At 41.7% G+C, this 19,902-nt stretch overlaps 1 protein-coding gene across 1 annotated transcript in view; it reads left to right on the plus strand.

Moving 5' to 3' along the window:
• Positions 1 to 19,593, plus strand: part of Senp2 (SUMO specific peptidase 2) — a 42,315-nt gene extending 22,722 nt beyond the window's left edge. Inside the window, exons 10-17 of the mRNA XM_055624886.1 lie at positions 2,140 to 2,200; positions 3,845 to 4,021; positions 5,288 to 5,419; positions 7,127 to 7,330; positions 8,125 to 8,204; positions 11,980 to 12,064; positions 14,333 to 14,428; positions 16,578 to 19,593. Coding sequence (XP_055480861.1) covers positions 2,140 to 2,200; positions 3,845 to 4,021; positions 5,288 to 5,419; positions 7,127 to 7,330; positions 8,125 to 8,204; positions 11,980 to 12,064; positions 14,333 to 14,428; positions 16,578 to 16,640 — 898 coding nt within the window. The 3' untranslated portion in view covers positions 16,641 to 19,593. The remainder of the gene's footprint in view (positions 1 to 2,139; positions 2,201 to 3,844; positions 4,022 to 5,287; positions 5,420 to 7,126; positions 7,331 to 8,124; positions 8,205 to 11,979; positions 12,065 to 14,332; positions 14,429 to 16,577) is intronic.
• The last annotated feature ends 309 nt before the right edge of the window (positions 19,594 to 19,902 follow it).

The raw sequence follows: 19,902 nt of genomic DNA on the forward strand, positions 1-19,902 counted from the left end.
GCAAGACTACACAACTCAGCAGAGAAAGCATTAGATCCCGTAGTTCCATATCCAAAATCTTAAGCTATGTGGTGGCAGGTTGTGAGTTGGCCAGCCCTTTCCCTGGCCTTGCCATTGGAGCTACTGAGTTTATGCATTATACATGGCTTTCCTCCAACACACTATCGTCTGCATTGACACTAGGCTTTACTCCTACCCTCTCAGACCCCTGACCCACCCAGGGAAGTTGACCCTTTTACACACTGCCTAGTCTCCAGGCCCTTGGAAATCAGGTGACCACCTCCATGACCCTATACCTCCTACATTTTGTATGCCTGCAGAAATAGTACCACATGGACAATACCCAGGTTTCTTACCAACTTGATGAAAGCTGAGCTCTTTTGGACCACAGTTACTATGGCCTCTGAGTATTTAGGTGGATGACTTTAGGCAGCTTTCTGCAAAGAGGGTAACCTTTGTTCTGTCTTTAAAATGAGTTTACAGGGCTGGCAAGATGGCTCAGGCACTTGCCACCAAGTCTGAAGACATGAGTCTGATTTCCAAACCTCCTGAGGTTGCCCTCAGATTTACACTTGTGTGTCACAGAACATTTGCTGCCCCCTAAATAAATAAGTTCAAGATTACAAAAAAATAAATAAATAAAAACAAAACAAGACAAAAACCTGTTCTGAAAACAAAAATCAGTTTCTTGCTCTAAAGGGCTAGTTTCTTATTTTAGGGAAGAGTACCTGAGTGCTTTCTTTTGCAGGGATGGTTGGGGTGAGCCTTAGCAGCACTTTAGCAGTACTAACATTTTTAACAATTGCATCGTTCCTGCCCATTGCTCTCAGTATGCTGTTTTCAGATCCTTTTTCTCTGCATTTTACTTCCAAGTCTTCCTGTAAGCTTGGCTAAAAGCTTCCAGCAATAGTCATGCCACATCCTGCCTACCAAGCTGCCTTTAAAGTTCCTTTGTTACTTTTAATTAGTTTGCAACTGCGTCCCCAGTTTTGTTTTGTTTTGTTTTTTTTTTTTTTTTTTTTTTTTTTTAAGGGAATGGGCAGAGAGGGTGTGTATGTGTGTGCGCACAAGCATATAAAGGTTAGAGGTAGAGATATTATATGTCTTCCTTAGTCATTTTCATTTTCCTCATTCATTCATCTATTCATTCATTCATTCAAGATTGGTCTCCCACTGGACCTGGAGTTGATTTGGCTGAACTGTCTGGCCAGCCATCTCTGGGATTATGAGCATGTGCTATTGCTCCTGGCTTTAACATGGGTCCTGGGATCAAACTCAGCACTTTACTCATCCATCTCAGGCCCCTTTTCCAATCTCTTGAGACAGGGTCTTACTATGTAAGCAAGGCTGATCTCAAATTCATGATGCTCCTGCCTCTGCCCACTGAGCTGGCATTGCAGGCATGCACCACCTCTCCCTGCATCCCATCTTCTTTAAAATCACCCTCAGATAATGTTTCAGGTTGCAGAGAAACTAGAATCACTGTTCACCTGATGGTACCCTGTCCTGTCTGAACCTAGTGAGCACAGCCTAGTGTCTGCATTGCTCTTGGCATTCTGTCTTCTCAGCGCCTGTCAGAATCTCCCAGTGAGCTCTGCCTACAGAGAGCACCTCGCTACGCTATGTCTCCCCTTGTCTGTATTCTTAGACACTTCCAGCACTGTGAGAGCCACAGAGAGGTTTAGTCACAGCAGCAGCCCCACTTCTCTGGCCTCCATCTTACATGTTTCCTTTCATTGCTGTTAAAATGCCTGACACAAACATCTTCAGGGAGAAAGAGTTAGAGAGGTCAGTCCAGCACGCTGAGGAGAGCATTAGAATGGCACGTTTATTTATGGCAGGCCAGGAAGCAGAGCTGGGACAGGGCCAGCACTCTCGTGGCCACTTTTCTTTAGAGATTAATACATCCTAATTTTAAAATAAAAAAAAAAAAAAGTTGAGACAGGGTGTACAGCCTTGCCTTGAACTTATTATGTAGCCTTGAGCAACTCATATTCCTGCCTCAGCTTTCTGGGATTTCTGGGTTCTGGGATTACAGATACGCACCACTATCCCCAGTTATATAAGCCTTACCTCTGGAACTAATATGTACATGTTAAACAACAGAACTCTGTAAATCTGTAATGGTTTCTTCCTTAGGTATTTAAAGGGAAGAGCTGATACAGAGAAGGTGGTGGGACTCCGATTTGAAAAGGAAGGTGTAAGTAGAAGCCCTTGCTTGGTAAATTTTAATATTTGCTTTGTCATTGGACTTGACATTTGATGCCCATGAGAAATAAGGAAGATGGTATTTGTTCTGTGCTTTGCTCTTTTGTTTTTTGTTTTTTGAGATATGGTTTCTTTTTGTATCCCTGGTTGTCCTAGAACTAGCTCTGTAGACCAGGCTGGTCTCGAACTCATAGAGATCCGCCTCCCAAGCATAGGGATTAAAGGTGTATGCCACCAGCACCTGGTCTACTTTCAATGTAAGTATTAGAATCAGTGTTTCAGTCATCTCTGTGGACATACTCAAGTTTTTAATAACAAAGTATTTAGCTAAACATTTAGTATCTGGCAGAACTCTCCTTCTCTTATCCCCCTTTCTCTCTCCCCCTTTCTCTCTCTCTCTCTCTCTCTCTTTCTCTCTCTCTCTCTGTCTCTGTCTCTCTGTCCCTCTTCTTTCTCATTCCAGGGTCTCATTGTGTAGCCTTGGCTGGCCTGGAACTTACAGAGGTCCGCCTGCCTTCCTCCTGATTAATTAATTGACCTTCTGCTGGGAGCAGATGGTAACTACTTGGCAGAATGAAGAATGCTCACTGGTATCCTGAGACTCCTGTAGCTCTACTCCAAAGTTCTAAATACTTTTCTAAATACTATTTCTAAATACTTTCCTAACTCTTTTTTCTAAGGTGTACACTTTGTATATGCAGGGCAAGTGCTCTACCACCGAGCTACATTCCTAATCTCCAGTCCTTGGAGTTTTGTGAAGGTTTTCATTATGTTTGCATGATTTAATTATTGGCCTTTGGTGATAACCTTCCTGTTTAGTGCATTTTTATAGTGCATTGTTTTTTTTATAATATAAACGAAATAGAGGGCTACACTGTAGTTAAGTGGTAGATTGTTCATCTGGCATGTTAAAGATCTTAGGTTCCAACCCCAACACAGAAAAGGGAATAAATAAATAAACGTAGCGTTAACACAGGGTGACTTTGAATAAGGACAGACATAGATTCCTCTGTATGGTGCTCTGCAGGCCATACCTTGTATCTTTCTAAACTTTACAAACATGTTTTAATTACATTTTAGAATGGGATAGGAACTGAAAATGCTTTCCTTTCTATTTTCCAGAGGAGTGCTGACTGTTTCTGTTTGTAACTGATACACCCCATGGGCCTTTGTTTAGCTCTGAATCTTATTCTCACCCTTGCCAGGGCAGGCAGACAGGCTGAGTCTGTTTTAGCATCAGGAGAGTTGCTAATTCTTGTATTCATGCTCTCTCTCTCTTCAAGTTAATGCCAGAGGGTTTTGTTTTGTTTTGTTTTGTTTTGTTTTGTTTTTTAAATAAATCTTATTATAAGAAGTATCACATACCAAAACTGACCAGACCCAAAGTCTGTGCATCTCTGTGACCTGTGCAGTAGAGAAGCCACTTGGAACAGAAGCTGTGGAGCTTCACATTGGCTTTTACACTTTCACCATCAAGTATATTTGTGCACTTCCCAAAACAAAAATCCACAACAGTTAAAACTAGAAAACAACTAGCTTTAACCTTCTATAACTTGTACAGCACTTTATACTCTCTATGTAGTGTGTGTTATATGTACAAGATCAAGCATGTCAATGTTGAAACTTTTTTGGTCAGACAAGAGGACACCAGTTGGAGCCTGACCTGTCAGAGGAAGTGTCTGCCCGGCTTCGCCTGGGAAGTGGAAGCAATGGCTTACTGCGGAGGAGAGTATCAGTACTTGAGGCAAAGGAAAAAAACTTTGCAGGCAAAGAAAAGGACAGAAGGACTGACGATGTCTTTGAACTTACAGAGGTATAGTTCCTTGTGCAGATCAGGGTTAAGATGGCTAGTTTACACTAGCCACAGTTTCTATAGCGTTAAGTTTAAGGCATGCTTTGTTTTGAGGAGTTTTCTCCAAATAAGGAACAAGTATATGAACTTAAAGAACAAAGCTGGACTTGAGGCCTGCTTGTGCTAGCTGTATTGATTCCTCATGGTCTGTGTGAAGGTGGCTTGGCGACTTAAAAATATAATTTGTTTGGGAGGGGGTTGTTTGTTTTGTTTCTCTTTCTGAAACTGGATCTAGGTGTTTTTCTACTCCTCAAATGTTTTAGTTTTAAAATATGTTATCAAGAATGAACGTATTAGATGGACATGGTGGTGCACATCTTTAATCCCAGCACTCAGGGTGCAGAGGCAGGTGGATTGCTGTGAATTTGAGGCCAGCTTTTTCCACAGAGTGAGTTCCAGGATGGCCAGGGCTACACAGAGAAACCCTGTCTCAGAAAAACTAAACCAGTCTTAATAATGGCTATCTCCTTGAATTACTTGAATGATTATTTATGCAGCTAAATATATATTTATCTCATGAACCCAATCGAAATTATTTCCTTTATTGTTTTTTCTCTTTGCATACAATTTTGTTACTTTAGGGCTTGATTTCTTTGTTTAGCTTTAATGTTCATCTTGACAGGACCTAAAAAGAAAAGAATTAGAGCTAGGGATTACCTACTTTTGTTTGCCATGGAGGTAAATATGTGGAGTTTGTCTTCGCTAAGCCAGTTGATGTGAGGGAGCCAGAAGAGTGGATGTGTTATGCCTCGCTGGAATATATGAGCTCACACCTAGAAATGTGAGCGAAAATAAACTACTCTAAGACACTTTGTGTTGGGCTATGTTATCATGGCAGTGAAGATATAAGAGCTTCATGTACAGTGTAAGCATTACCAGGATAACAGGGAGGAAGAATCAGGGTGAGGAACCTGTGTAGCCCTGGCTATTCTGGACCATGGTAGACCAGGTTGGCCTTAAACTCACAGCGATCTACCTGCCTCTGCTTCCCTGAGTGCTGGGATTAAAGGTGTACACCACCACTGTCCAACTTATTAAGACTGTTTTTATAGTTGTAAATTTGTATGGTTTTACACTGCAGTTTTGTAGATCTTGAATAGTGGTTTTTTTCAAAGGTCACTGGTGTTGTTGGGATGGCTTTTTTTTTTTTTTTTTTTTCAGTTTGAGGCTTTTGATACTTGTTAGTGATTCTGTGCTAAAGCAGCATCCTCTGAACTTCTATTACAGGACATGGAAAAGGAAATCAGTAATGCCCTTGGCCACGGGCCACCAGATGAGATCCTAAGCAGTGCTTTCAAATTGCGAATTACTCGAGGAGATATCCAGACCCTAAAGAACTATCACTGGCTCAATGATGAGGTCAGTGCCTTCTTTCCCTGCTTGACTGGCAGTCTGCTTAGTCATCTACTGCCCTAATCAAAGAGACTTCCACCCAGGATAAGGGCTTGGTAAAGCAACTTCAGTGTCTGTTTTGCTGCCATTTTTTCAGTGCCAGGGAAAGAGCTCCCATTTACACAAGCAAGTGCTTTATGTCCTCCACCCTCTTCCCCCCCCCCCTTTTTCCTTTTAGCGTTTTATTGTGAGACAAGTTTCCACTAAGTTGTCTATGCTGGCGTATCTTACATAGCTCAGACAGGCCTTGAACCCTGTTGTGATCCACCTGCCTCACCTCATTCTTCTGCATAAGGGGTTATAGACCTATAGACCTAGGTTATATCCTACCACCCCAGCTGTTCTTTGTGGGTTTGTTCTGTTGTTTCTCCATGTCAGAAATTGGACCTAAGACTTTGTGCAAGGTGCAGCACTTGGCTAGTAATTTTTAAAGCAAAAACATATCAGTAAAATTTTATTTGGGTGGATTTGTGTGGTGGGATATGCTTTAATACCAGAAGAACTCAGGAGGCAGAGGCAGGCAGATCTCTTGTTCAAAGCCAGCATGGTCTACATAGTGAGTTCCAGGCCAGCCAGGGCTACACAGTGAAACCCTGTCCCTGAGCTCAGTGCCCACATCTTCCCTGTCTCCTGGTGATAAAATGACAGGGAGTGGTACTGAGCCTTCACACAGGAAGGGAAGGGGACTGCCGCGCCCTCTCTTTAGATTCTTTAGAGCTAGTCTCATCCACGAGGGTACAGTGCTCACGAGCGGGTCAGTGCCTACTGCTGTCATACCGAATATTAGATTGCTGTAGAAGTATTTTAGAGGAAGGACAAAAGAGATGATGCAGTACTTAAGAGGATCTTTGCTTGGTTCCCAGCACCTGCATCCTTTGACTTAACAGCCTGTAACTCCAGCTCCAGAGGATCTTATGCCTCTGGCCTCCATAGGAACCTGCACACACGTGCATATACCTGCATATATACACGTAGAGCTTAAAGAAGTTTTCATTGACATGTGTGTTCAAGCCTAGAAAATGATAATATAAAAAGCTATTTGATTATTTGAATCAATTCAAAACCAGCAAAAGCTGACCTAGTTCCTGGTACTTTTTCAGGTGGCCCTTTAACCAACTTCTCTGTCCTTGAATTTTCTCCCATATGCTGTCTCCCTATGTCATAACTAGTTACATGAAAATACTGTCATTTATAGATATAACTGTAAATATGCTTCTTATAAAACTTTTGAAAATGTTTTATATATGAAAACATTTGAAGAAATTATTGTTCAAAATTTCCATAAATATTCTGGCATTTCTCTTTTTGGGAAGTATGTTCAACTTGAGGTGTATTTTGGATGTAATGCTATAACTAACAATTCATTTTTCTGCATAACAGTTGCATATGCCTTTTTATTATTGCATAAAAATGTTATCCATGTGCCTCAAAATTATAATCACATGACTTGCTGGGTTTTCTTTAGGGAGATGGTCTAGTACTGGGAATTGCATGTCCTAGGCAAGGAGCTCAGTGTCTAGCCTGTCATCCTTCTTTGCCTATTTGTACAGAGCAGTTTTCTGACTTGTTGTATGGACTTTCTCTTCCCTAAGACTCTCACTTTCTGATTCAAGTAGGATTTAATTTTGTAATGTATTTGCCATGTTCAAATTTTAATCTTTTGTTATTTTACAGGTCATTAATTTTTATATGAATCTTTTAATGGAAAGGAGTAAAAAGCAGGGCTATCCAGCACTTCATGCATTCAGTACATTCTTCTATCCTAAGTTAAAGTCTGGGGGCTACCAAGCAGTGAAAAGATGGACCAAAGGGGTAAATCTCTTTGAACAAGAACTTGTTTTGGTACCTATTCATCGGAAGGTACATTGGAGCCTGGTGGTGAGTTGAAAGGGTTAATGTTGGAGTTTGGAAATAGATTCCTCCTTCTCTTCCTCTCTCCTCCTCTCTTCTCCCTCCCTCACCTCCCTGCCTCTCCTTGACCTTCTCCTCCTCCTTCTCCCTTCCCTCTTTTCTCTGTCCCTTCTTTCCTTTCTCTCCCCCTTTCTTGTCCTGGGGATCAATGCCTGAACCTTAAACATGTTAAAGAAAGGCCTGTATTGCTAATTGTGCCCCTACTGTAGATGATTTTCCTCAACAACGAAGGCTGCTTTTACTCTTGCAGTGTGTGAAAGGCAAGCTCTGCAGAGGCCTTTCTAAGTGTGATTGTTCAACTTCAGAAGCTATGAGGCATGCTTTGAGCAGGGGCTTTCACTTTTACAGGAAAAGTGTAGGGGAAAGCCCATACTAGGAAGATTACTGACGCCTGGTGAGAGTTTCCAGGCTTTTGTATAGAAATTGGAGTGTGTTCTGTTAATCTCAGACCATCTGGGATATTTATAACTTGAACTAAAAGTTTCTAAGTCTGTTCATATTGCTACATGTGTTAAACATTTAAAGATGCTTCTGTTTTTTTTGTTTTTTGTTTTTTAATAAATAATAAAATGTTACTACTGTTAATGTTTATGTTGTTTCTGGCACAGTATGGTAGTGCATGCCTGTGATCTTAGTACATTGGGGGCTGGGGAGAAAGATCTGGAGTTCAAGGCCAGCCTGGGCTACATAGTGAGACCTTGTCTCAGTAAAATGGAACAGCAAAAACAGATGTCTAAGGATTTTGCCTTTTCCCATTATAGGTGATGGACCTAAGAAAAAAGTGTCTTAAATATCTGGATTCTATGGGACAAAAAGGCCACAGGATCTGTGAGATTCTTCTGTAAGTAAAGTCTGAAAATCTCAATCTGTTCTGTTGTATAGTCTCTTGTGTTTAATCTTAAGAAGCTCTGGGTGCCTGTCTTCATATGTAGTTATGAAATAATATGTAGTGAGTGATATGAAGGGCTTCACTTTAGGACTTTGTTATCTATCCTTGTCTAAAACCAACCTAGGAGCTGATCTCAGCCAGAGTTCCTGTTTGCCAGATCATGAAAAACAACTCTTCAGGCCTTTCAGTGTAAGGTATATTCTCAAGAATTATGATTGTAATTAGTGAGCTGGGTATTCTGAAAAACTGTTAGCCAGGGGAGTCTTGGCCTCTAATCCTGTTGGCAACTTGTATCTCTGTGTTTTCTATAGTGGGGCTCTTTTCAAAGAACTTGGGTTGCTTTGTTTTGTTTTGTTCCTTTTGGCTTTTCAAGACAGGGTTTCTTTGTGGAGCCTTAGCTTTCCTGGACTCACTTGTAGACCAGGCTGGCCTTGAACTCACAGAAATATGCTTGCCTCTGCCTCCCAGAGTGCTAATGAGATTACAGGTGCTTGCCACCCTGCCTGACAAAGTTGTTTTGTTTTTTGTTTTTGTTTTTCCAAGATAGTGTTTCTCTGTGTAGCCCTGGCTGTCCTAGAACTCACTCTGTAGACCAGGCTGGCCTTAAACTCACAGAGATCCTACTGTCTCTGCCTCCCAAGTGCTGGGACTAAAGGTGTGCACCACCACACCCAGCTTAGTCCCCATTGTCAGGTGTCTATTCCAGGTGAGCGTCTGCAGCCACAGGCATTGCAGAAGCAAACTGTGTGGACTGTGTGTTATCTCATAGTATGAAAGTTAATCTGTTTTCCTGTGTGTTTCTGGAACCTTTTCATTGTTATTTTTGCCTTTTGAGGGCCATTATTAAGTAAAACAATTGTTATTTGGACACAAGGATTTTGCTGTTATGATAGTAGGTCTGACAATCATGACAGCAACTAAATATAGATAGGTGGGGTAGAGCAGGGCTTCTTAAATATTCCCAAATTCCTTTTTCACCTGAGAAATTCTGTGTGTCCCTGTGTACACAGGCACATAAAATAGCATACACTCAAACATTTTTTAATAACAAGTGGGTCCTGGGAATTGAACTCAAGTGGGCAGGGTTGCCAGCAAGCACCTTTACCAGCTGAGCCATCTTGATGACCCCAAACAACAATTTTTCAAGTCAGACATCCCAACATGATACAGTTCAGAGCTATACTCATTTGATACTTTTATGCTGAGGAATGATGGTAGGAAAATAGTAAAAGTCTGTTCTCTATAATTAGACTAATTTGTTTCTGTGGAGCAGAAAGCTGTGTACATTAAAAAACAACAACAACAACATAAAACACTGTAGTTCATAATGTACAGTAGTCTCGAGTCTGAGGTGAGGTGTACAGTCAGCATGCTTGGCGGTGTATGGCACACGTGGTACACAGGACACATGCTGTGTATGGAGAAGTGAGGCTGCAGTGAAGCCCCAGTGCTGCTGATGCAACAGGCTGCCCAAATACTTCATTAGTTCAAACCATGTCATCATGCATTTGATCTGGTTATTGAATATTCAGAAGTCTTCTGCTGTTGCCATAGTTTTGTGTTCACCACTGTTAGTCAGATGTCCCCATATCATGTTGTGACCCACAGGTTAGAAGCTTAGGGGTGTATATTGTGAATGTTCTGCATAAAGCAAATGGACCGGATTCTCTTCATGCTACTTAGGACAGTGTGCAGTTTAAAAATTAAGAAATGCTTATTCCTAGAATTTCCATTTTTGGACTGAGATAATTGAAACCACAGAAAGTAAAATATTGGAAGAGACTCCATTAGTAATTGCTAGAGAACCCCCCTTTAAAGCATAGCCACTTCTTCATTGTGCTGATGGTTCTGTACTTAAAGCACATCAATAATGGCAGTATGCTGGATAGTTTTATGCCAGCTTACACAAGCTAAAGTCATCCGAGAGGAAGAAACCATAGTTAAGAAAACACCTTCATAAGATCAGGCTGTAGGAAGCCTATAGGGCATTTTCTTAGTGATGGATGGGGAAGAGTCCAGCCCACTGGGGGTAGTCCTATCTCTGGGCTGGTGGTCCTGGGTTCTGTAAGAAAGCAGACTGAGCAAGCCATGAGGAAAACGTCAGTAAGCAACACTCCTCCATGGCCTCTGCACCAGCTCCTGACTCCAGGTTCCTGTCCTGGCTTCCTTCAGGGATGGACTACAATGTGGAAGTGTAAGCCAAATAAACTCTTCCCCGTGTGTTTGGTCATGGTGTTTTATCACATCATTGATAACCCTAACTAAGGCAGTAAATCTTTCTTAAACCTTTGACAACTGCAGCAAACGCAGCGCCTGCTTTTTAGTAAGGATGAACAGACATGCTACATTCTTTTTACAAAGAACAGTTATTGAAATACTCACTTTTCTTAAGGCTGTTGTGCCCTCCCCCACCTCTCCATAGCTTGACTAAGTTCCAGAAGAAAGCCCAAATATCCAAAAGTTTATGGGCAGCAAATTGGACATGATGGTTTTGTTTATTTTAATAAAAGAGGACACAAAGTTTGGGAGGGTAGAAAAGGGTAGGAGTTGGGGGAGGGAAGTCAATATGATCAAAATACATGTACAGAATTCTCAAAGAACTAATAAAAAAGTGGTTGTCGAGAGCTCAGTGTTGTTTTTCTTCAATATTTTAATATAGATCCTTTTTATTTATACCTAGACAAAAAAAGTATAGAGAAGAAATGCTTAATAGCAGATACTAAATTGTTTATAATCCGTATAGCATTTGTTATGTAAAGTTTAAAGTGTAGACACGTGTGTATATACATATATTATCCCCTGCATAGAGATTTTCCAGTAAAATCACACAGTATACTTTTTCTCTGCTGCTTGTTAATACTTTTAATATATTCATACTCTTTTCTTTTTCTTCTCATGGATATAGCTAATTCCTCCCCTCTTTTTCCCACTATTTAGTTTTATTTTATGTGTATGAGTATTTTGCTAGCATGTCTGTATATACCTGTGCCCACTGAGGCCAGAAAGGATGGCAGAGTCCCTGAAACTAAAGTGGGGCCTGGGAACCAAACCTGGGTCCTCTGCAAGAGCAAGTACTCTGAACCCCTGAGCCATCCCTCCAGCTGCAGAGTCCACTTTCCTTTGTTACCACTTTGTTTCCTTTATTATTACTGTCCATTAGGAGAAAACTTTAATTCTCCATTATAAGAACAAGTAACACTAAGGGTTAAGACTGTGGCCAGGCATGGTGGCTCATGCTGTTGCTCCCAGCTTGGGAGGCTGAGACAGGAGCCTCTTGGATTGGAGGTCAGTCTGGACTTTTGTACAGATAGACAAAGAACAGACTTTTTTTGTAGGATTGAACTTTAGAAGGCTAGAAAACATCCAGACACTAAAATATTTACTTCCTGAAAGCCAATTTTAGCCTTGTTGGGTCAATGTTTGTGCAGTTGAGAACGTACACCCTGGTCTTGCACAGTTTTCATTCTGTATTTAATTTAGGAAGTCCAGCTGGTTGAATTTGATGACTTTGAGATTAAAACTAAAATTGAGGTTAAAATTACTATAGCTCCTGGGGTGGAGAGATGGCTCAGTTGTTAAAATAATTTGTTGTTATATTTCTAAAAAGCAGATAATCCAGATTTGAGAATGGCATCTCTGCTAAATATCACAAAGTCCTTTTTACTCACAGTGGGTGGTCTCTCGGGCTCTCATTCATATATTTATTCTTTGTTGTTGTTTTCTTTAGTCAGTATTTACAGGATGAAAGTAAGACCAAAAGAAATACAGATCTCAATCTCTTAGAGTGGACCCACTACAGCATGAAGCCACATGTAAGTTACGCTCAGAGCTGGACACCTTCCTTTTCTTTCTTTACTCATTCTACAATCACACATTTTCCAGAAGTCTACTTGTTTGTGGGGTGTGTGTGTCACATGAAAGATTGAATTTAGGGTTCAAAAAATATAAGGCTTATATTTCTTAACTGGCCTGTTTCTGAACCTATAGCCATAACCAAATAGTTGCTTCTTGTCTTTTATCTTGCTTCAAGTATAAACTATTTTGGGAATCCTGTCTCAGGTCTGAAAATGGGCCCCAAGGTGCTGTGAGGTCAAAGGCAGGTAGACCCTTGACTACAGATTGCAGCTTATGGTCCATGTGGATAGAAGCATGGCACAAGGTGGCAGGGGGTCCCATAGCCTTTGGACCTGTGATTGCTCCGAAGGTTGCGTCACACACAGTACAGGCGACCTCATCTAACTCATAATTATCTAGTTTTTCTCAAGCTAACATCAGAGACTAAAGGCACATTCTGTGTATTCAGGGTCAGAGTCTGATCCTACAGCTTCAGTCCGTACCACTCTGGTGGCTTTACCTGTCATAGTATGCTTGGAAACTGTAGGGGAAACTGACGAGGTTTAACACAGGTTCAGTTCAGGTCAATGTTCAAGATGGCTGCAGTCACATCAAGTCAGATCTGTACAAAGACCCTATCATATTTCTCATAGGACTGGGGGAACAAAGCCAGTAACCATTCTGAGTAAGCCACTTTTCCTGATTGGCGCTAACAAGAGCTCAACATTTTTCTCCACAGTTGAGCTGGGGCTTTGTTTATTTAGGTCTTCAGTCATGGAGCATCAAAGCCATGTGTGCTAGTTACTATGTATTGTACCTCACCTGATTGGAATCTCATTCTAGTGTTTGAATATTCGGCGTCTAAATTATGCAGGTGTCTTGGTTTTAGACCTAACTTTAATATGACAGCTCAGCTCTCTCCATCCAGAAACACTTTTGTTACTGTTGAATAATTGGAAAGTAAAGCCCTGAAGTTTCCCATGGAGAGGACAGGGACAGAGTCTTTCAGGAAAGGAGTTCTGAGGCAGAAGATGCACTGGAGGAAGCAGGTGCCTTGGGTTTGTAGATTAGAATCTGTACTTGTCTTGATTTAACTGAATCACCCTTGGGAACACTGCATGCCCCAGCATACGTATATGTGGTGGGCTGTACCCACCTTTCTTCTTCTAGTTGTAACTGCATTTGGGAAGCAGAGGAAAGCTGTTGTCATCCTGTGTGACTCAGCAGTGGAGTAAGCTCTCCTTATGTCTAATAGCCAAAGAGTGCAAGGGCTGGCCAAGGTGGTAAGGCTTGGGCACACAGCTTGTTCCATGTGGGTTTATCTTATGATGTTCTTAGAGCTGCTGGCTCCTAGTTTTTCTGCCTCAGGGACAGGACTTACCACTCAAGACATTATCTCAGTTGCTTAAAACCTCTGAGATGGTTTTCTCGTCGCACTTGAAACTGAAGGGATCCTTAGTAGCCGGCAGTTGTCCTGATTGTTAAGAGTATGTAACCTGTGCAGTATTAAAGTAGAATCCTGTGATTCAAGAATATCTGATTGGTCCCTTCTTATCCCTTTTTAAAGTTTTACTTCTGAAATTGTCTTTTTTAATTAATTAATTAATTTATTTATTTGTTTATTTGTTTATTTATTTATTTATTTATTTATTTTGCGCCCTGACCACAGTTTCCCCTCCCTTTTCTCCTCCCAGTCTTTCCCTCCTTTCCCCATCCCCATTCCTCCTCACTTTCTCCTCAGAAAAGAGGAGGCCTCCCATGGATAACAGTCAGCCTTGGCATATCAACTTGGAGTAAGACTCAGTGCATCTTCTCCTGTTGAGACTAGACCAGGCAGCCCAGTAGGGAGAAAGGGTCCCAAAGGCAGGAAACAGAGTCAGAGACAGCCCTGCTCCTGCTGTGAGGAGTCTCACATGAAGAGATACTAGTATTCTTACAATAAATCAAATGTGGTTCCTTCTTTTCCCGTGTGTGGTGGGTTTTGTGTTGCTTTTTAGTGGAGCTCTCACTTGCTTTACTTTTCTTCTATGAAATGTTTCTGTAAGGTCTTATACACTGCATCATGAATGGGGTTTTTATACCACAAAGAGTAAGAGTAATTGTGTGTGTGCATGTGTTTGTGCAACACCAACCAGATTTATGGAATTTATCAGACTGTTTTTCCAGTGTGATATTTAGAAAGAGATGAAGGAATGTATATGTAATGATATTTTACCTCCTCCACCTTTCTGTCTTGTTTTGTTTAGGAGATTCCTCAGCAGTTGAATGGGAGTGATTGTGGAATGTTTACTTGTAAATATGCAGATTATATTTCTAGGGACAAACCTATCACATTTACTCAGGTGAGTCCAGGCTCTTTTTTCTCATGTGCTTACTTGTTACTATACTTTGGCATTGCCTGGCACACTTCAGGTTCTTGTGATAGAACTATTGCTAAGAACCTTGGGAAAGACCCCATTCTTGCCAGAAGCAGTGGCACATATGCTCTGTCGTAGCATGAATTTTTAGGCTTCTCCTGGTCTAGGATGACTAGGGGGATAATTTGCTTGTCCTTGAACACCATTTTTGGTTGGTTCATGTATATTACTGTCAACTTTAGCTAGAGAAAGGCATGTGAGAATAAGTGATAGTAAGGGGAAGCTGGGCCTTATGAGGATTTCAACCCTGAATCTAAGATGGAAGCAGGAATGAACAGTGCTTTCCTTTCTGCAAGATGTTATAATTGAGAAGGGAACTCAACTATACGGAAAACTTTTACATTTCTGTTTGATAGTTAACCCATCCACAGACCTCTATCTGATAGCTGCTGTCTGCCAGTCTGCTGTGCTTTGGAGGAATATGAAATAAAACTGGGCTCCCCTGCTGAAGTCATGTCTTTCCAGTCTCAAAGAAAACACTCACTATTGATCAATCTCAGCAGTTTTGCTAGGAATAAATGTAGTTTTACTGGGTTTTATATGATTTGATTTTTTTTTTCTTTTTAAGAGACAGGGTCTCCTATTACACAGGCTGGCCTGGAAATCACTATGTAGCAACGGTAACCTGGTACTTGTCATCCTCCTGCCTCTACCTTCTGATTGTTGTGATTACAAGTGTGCAACACTGTACAGTAGGCAGACTAGTGAGCCCTTGGACGTCTGGAACTATTTAAAATAACCTGGTAGTGCAGCCTCTAATCTCAGCACTAGGGCAACAGAGACTGGAGGTTCTTTCTGAGTTTCAGGTCAATCTGGCTTACATAGTGAGTGCCAACCAGCCAGTGGTAAAGAGTGAGACCTCATCTAAAAAAGAAAGAATTGTATGATTTTTTTTTATTAAAATTTTTGCCACACACATCTTCCACAAACTCAGTAGTTTATAATACAGAGACAGATCCACCTGTTTAGAACAGTGCACCCTGAATAGGCCAAAGAGGGGAACTTCAGTCTGGTTTGGTTTTTGATTTTTCAAGACAGGGTTTCTCTGTGCAGCCCTGGTTGTCCTCAAACTTAGAAATTTACCTGCCTCTGCCTCCCAAGTGCTGGGATTAAAGGCACACACTGCCACCACCTGGCTGTGTCTCTCTCCCTTCCTTACACTATTTTCTGATTTTCTTTTATTTGTTACTTTTTCTTGTTTTGTTGATACAGGGATATTGTGAAGCCCAGATTAGCCTCAAATTCATGATCTTCCTTAGGTGCTTTCTAAGGTGTTGGGATTATAGGTGTGTATCACCATGGCCAGCTAAAAATAAATAACAAGGAGTTGATTTTTCTGTGAGTGGCGTGAAATTTCATGAGGATAAGCAGCTTGGGGAACAAAATTGATTGTGGTAGAACAGAAATAAGATTATAGATCTCATTTTTTTTTTCACTTTTTAAATAAAGGTCATTTAAATTGAAACTAGAACCTCATAAATACTAGACAAAACTTCTACCTCTAAGCCATATCTTCATGCCCTAAGGTCACTTTTGAAATATAAAAGCAAATTGTTTTTCATTTCGAATGTAGGAAAGTTTTCCTATTGTGCCACTGCTTAGACATTTTTGTTTTGGTGCATGTTTTGCTCTTTCATCATTGTCCTGTGGTATATGATTCTTTATCCAGCTTTGTTTTCCTTAACATGTAAGTTATGCACATGTAGAGCAATCACTCACTAGTTACGCATGTAGACTGGGCGTGTGGCACTTGTGATCCCAGAGCTGGGGAGGCTGAGGAAGGAGAAGCTGCAGCTGCAGCCAGCTAAGCTGTTTATTAGCAAACGAAATAAAAACAACCTTTGTCAGATTCGCTGGCACATTCCTGTGATCACAAGACTGGATGGACGTGTAAGCAGAAAGATCAGGATTCAGGAATACCCCCTTGGCTAACAATAAATCCCATCATGCTTCACATGATAAAACAGTCAAGCTGATGTAGAGGGCATATCCATCTTATTTTATTTACATGATGACACCTAAGGCTGTCATGCTGCACACAGAAATGTGTAACACTGTTTTTTATTCTTTTCAGCACCAGATGCCTGTCTTCCGGAAGAAGATGGTGTGGGAAATCCTTCATCAGCAGTTGCTGTGACAGTGCCCACCTGGTCCCTCTAGCTGCTGGTAATTCTTTCACGGATGTTTCCATATACCTCATGCATTGTGGGTTAAAAAGCCCCTGGATCATTTCTGTTTGCTCACAGGTACTGAGCCATTAAGAGTGCAGGAAGGTCTCTCCACAGTGGCCCTGACTTGAGGTGTAGAGGGCCTTCTTGTAACCCTGTTCGTAAGGCTGTGCCTGCTCAGAGCCCTGGACTGTTCACCCCATACAAGAACAAATGCTAATTAATGTGGTTTTTGTTTTGTTTTGTTTTGAAGAGTTATTTCCATATGAATGTGGGAAATGCAGGACTTGTTCTATGAATTGTTTTCTCTGTATATTTGTTCACGTGTATTCATTCACTCATTTGCAAACCTTGGGCAGTGCCCTTTTCTCACTGCTCTTTTATAATTAACTATAAATAATTTGTTTGAACTATTTATTTCTGAAAAGAATGTTAGTCAAGCCTGCCGCTCCCTGCTGCAGAGGGACATCGGCAGGGAGGAAGGAGGTGTTCACTAGCTTCCCTAATGCTGGAGCAGGAACTGCCACACGAAATCGAGGTTCTCTTATTTGAGGCTTGAGAATGCCAGAAGAATAACGATGCTGGGTGTAGGGAGCTGGCTGCCATTTAGAGACTGATGCTGCGACACAGGCGCGGTTCGTGGAAGTGCGGCAAAGGAGCTCGCTCTGTGCATCCTCAGAACAGCACGTGCTCATCTTAGAGACTTTGTTTTTCCAGAACTGAAGTGACCTGGTTTCCTCAAGAAACTGGATTCAAAGTAACTGTGACCATAAATGTTTCCTCCTAGGTCTGGTTGAGTACAAACCTCACAATGGTAAAGGGCTGGCCTGAGCTGTCTATAGCAGAAGATACTCCTCAATTTAAGCTTATTTTTCCTCAGAGTTTTTATATATATTAAATATATATATAAAGCTGAAATTAAGTTCTAGGCTCATTAGCATGCCCTGCTCCACTCCCACTGAGCCTCTGGAGAGAGATTTAGTGCTTACTCTGGGTTGCCCGTTTTACAGTCATCTATTTTGCATATGAAAGTTTGTATTTAACTTTTTGTTCATTAAAAATCTTACAGATGTGGATATGCATTTTTAATTTCAGAAAGTTGGTCAGAGCATATTTTACAAGATCTAGTGCCTAGTGTTGCTTTTATGATGTAATAAAAGACTGTCTGGCAGAACCCAGAAGTATATGCCGATATTTTTCCTCTTCTCTGCTGCAACCTTCCAAACTTGTTCTGGTACAGAAAGGAGAGATAGTTAGACACGCTGCACACATGTTAGACACAGATGTGCACATCTGCTCTTGGGAGCCTGGGCACCTGGGCAGAGGTTGTAGCTGTGGAAACCTCTTCCGCCCTGTTTCCTCTGAGACTTGAGTGGCCTTGGTATGGAGGCTGGGCCGCTGATGTGGGCTGAAGTGGCTGAGTCCACGCAGTGAGACCAGGTGGTGTAGCCAGACTAGAGACTGGTCCAAAGGTCCAGGGTTGTTCTACTGTTCGTGCTTCCTCCTCAAGGCAAACTGTGCCAGTCCTGCGGGATCAGGCAGCTGCGAAAACCAAGAGGCCCAAAAGTTGACTCTGACTGCAGTACTGGAAACTGGGTGCTAGAAGTCTACCTGAGATCTTATGACCCGGGGCCTACTGAGACGGCTACCTGACCAGAGTTTGATCCCCGATGTGCACAGTGGAAGGAGAAAACTGACTGCCCCAAATTATCCTCAGACCTCCACACTTGCGCACACCAACAGATGCACGCTAATAAGTAGATAAAATTGAAAAGGAATTCAGGGCCTTGGGTAAGGTTTGTTTCTGTAGGAGTCCTGCTTGGATGGTGGTTTGTTCTTGGCCCAGGTGAGTGATGCTGTGCTTGATGTGATATTTGAGGGGCGTTCCTGAGCTTTCCACCGGGTGTGCTCTTGGAAGGTATGCTAACCCTCAACAGGAAGTGGAGAGGTGCTTCCCTTTCAGCCTCAGCCCAGCACCTATGTAACAAGCTGTAATACCAGAGGACAGAGGCGGGAGGACAGGAAGAGTGATGGAGGATGGCTGACCGGCTCTTCTGGCCTGCTCGCCTGCACGCGCGTGAAAACACCACACTCACAGAGATACACAGTGAATTTTTACAGAGCAGAGAGAAATAGGCGAGTACAGAATGTTAAGCTACAGTGCACTGCTTTACCCAAGTTCCTGAGTCCAAGCTGAGACCCTGACAGGTCTCTCGGTACAAACAAGTGTGTGGGTAACAGAACTATTACATTCAACCTTAGCTGCTGGTGGAACTAATGAGCCAGCAAAATTAAAACCAGGAATTTTTTTGTGAAATTTCAATGTTGGGGCCTGAAAAAAAAAAAAAAATGTTGCTTTGTTCTGTTTAGCTCGCAGTCTCTCTGAAAATGAGTGTCTTAAAGAAACACGTGCTGCTGATGACTGCCCTTTCTGTAGCCGAGTGCTCTGTGCTTGTCCTTTACCTCTGTTAGCGTTGGGGTGGGGAGAAAGCCTGCATATTCCATATTCTACCTGAGCTGATTACGGCTGTGGGAGCCCCTGCTCCTTCTCCGAAGTCCTGAGCACAACGTGGGGAGTCCAGCTTGGGGGCTTCCAATGGGATGCAGGGTGTTCACCTACAGCAAGAGGACGTATGCGATGTGGGACCTTGTGTGGACATGGGGAGTCTTCCGGGGTACAGTGAGCCCAATACATGCACAATATAAAGTCCTGTAGTCAACCCACATTATTTAAAGGCTTTGTGAACTAATGTTTGAGAAAAGCTCCCTATTAAATAAGTTTTTAGAACTCGTTTGTAAATTGGAGATATAGCTGGCTTACAAGGATTTACTGTTAATTATTTAATATACACAAAGATGATTTTGGATGTGTTGGAAAGATACTAATTTTATCTACTTACCAATAAATTTATCTCAAATTAAGTGGCTTTCAGATTTTTTTTTATCAAAACTCATTAATATATATTTTATCCTATGACCAATACAGAGCACATATGTACACATTATTTTGTGAAATAAACATTTACTTTTTCAGGCTGGAGAGAGCTCAGCAGTTAAGGGCACTTGCTGTCTTTGTAGAGGACTGTACATTTGAATTCCAGCATCTACACTGGGCAGCTCACAGGAAACCTAACACCCTCTTCTGGACTCTGGACAAACACAGGGGTGCAGCCAGCTGGAGAGATGGCTCAGTGGTTAAGCGCACTTGCTTCTAGCCCGAGGGCATCCAGT

The sequence above is a fragment of the Psammomys obesus genome, unplaced genomic scaffold (genome assembly GCF_907164565.1).
Source record: "Psammomys obesus unplaced genomic scaffold, mPsaObe1.curated_primary_1811, whole genome shotgun sequence".
In the NCBI taxonomy this organism is placed as follows: domain Eukaryota; kingdom Metazoa; phylum Chordata; class Mammalia; order Rodentia; family Muridae; genus Psammomys; species Psammomys obesus.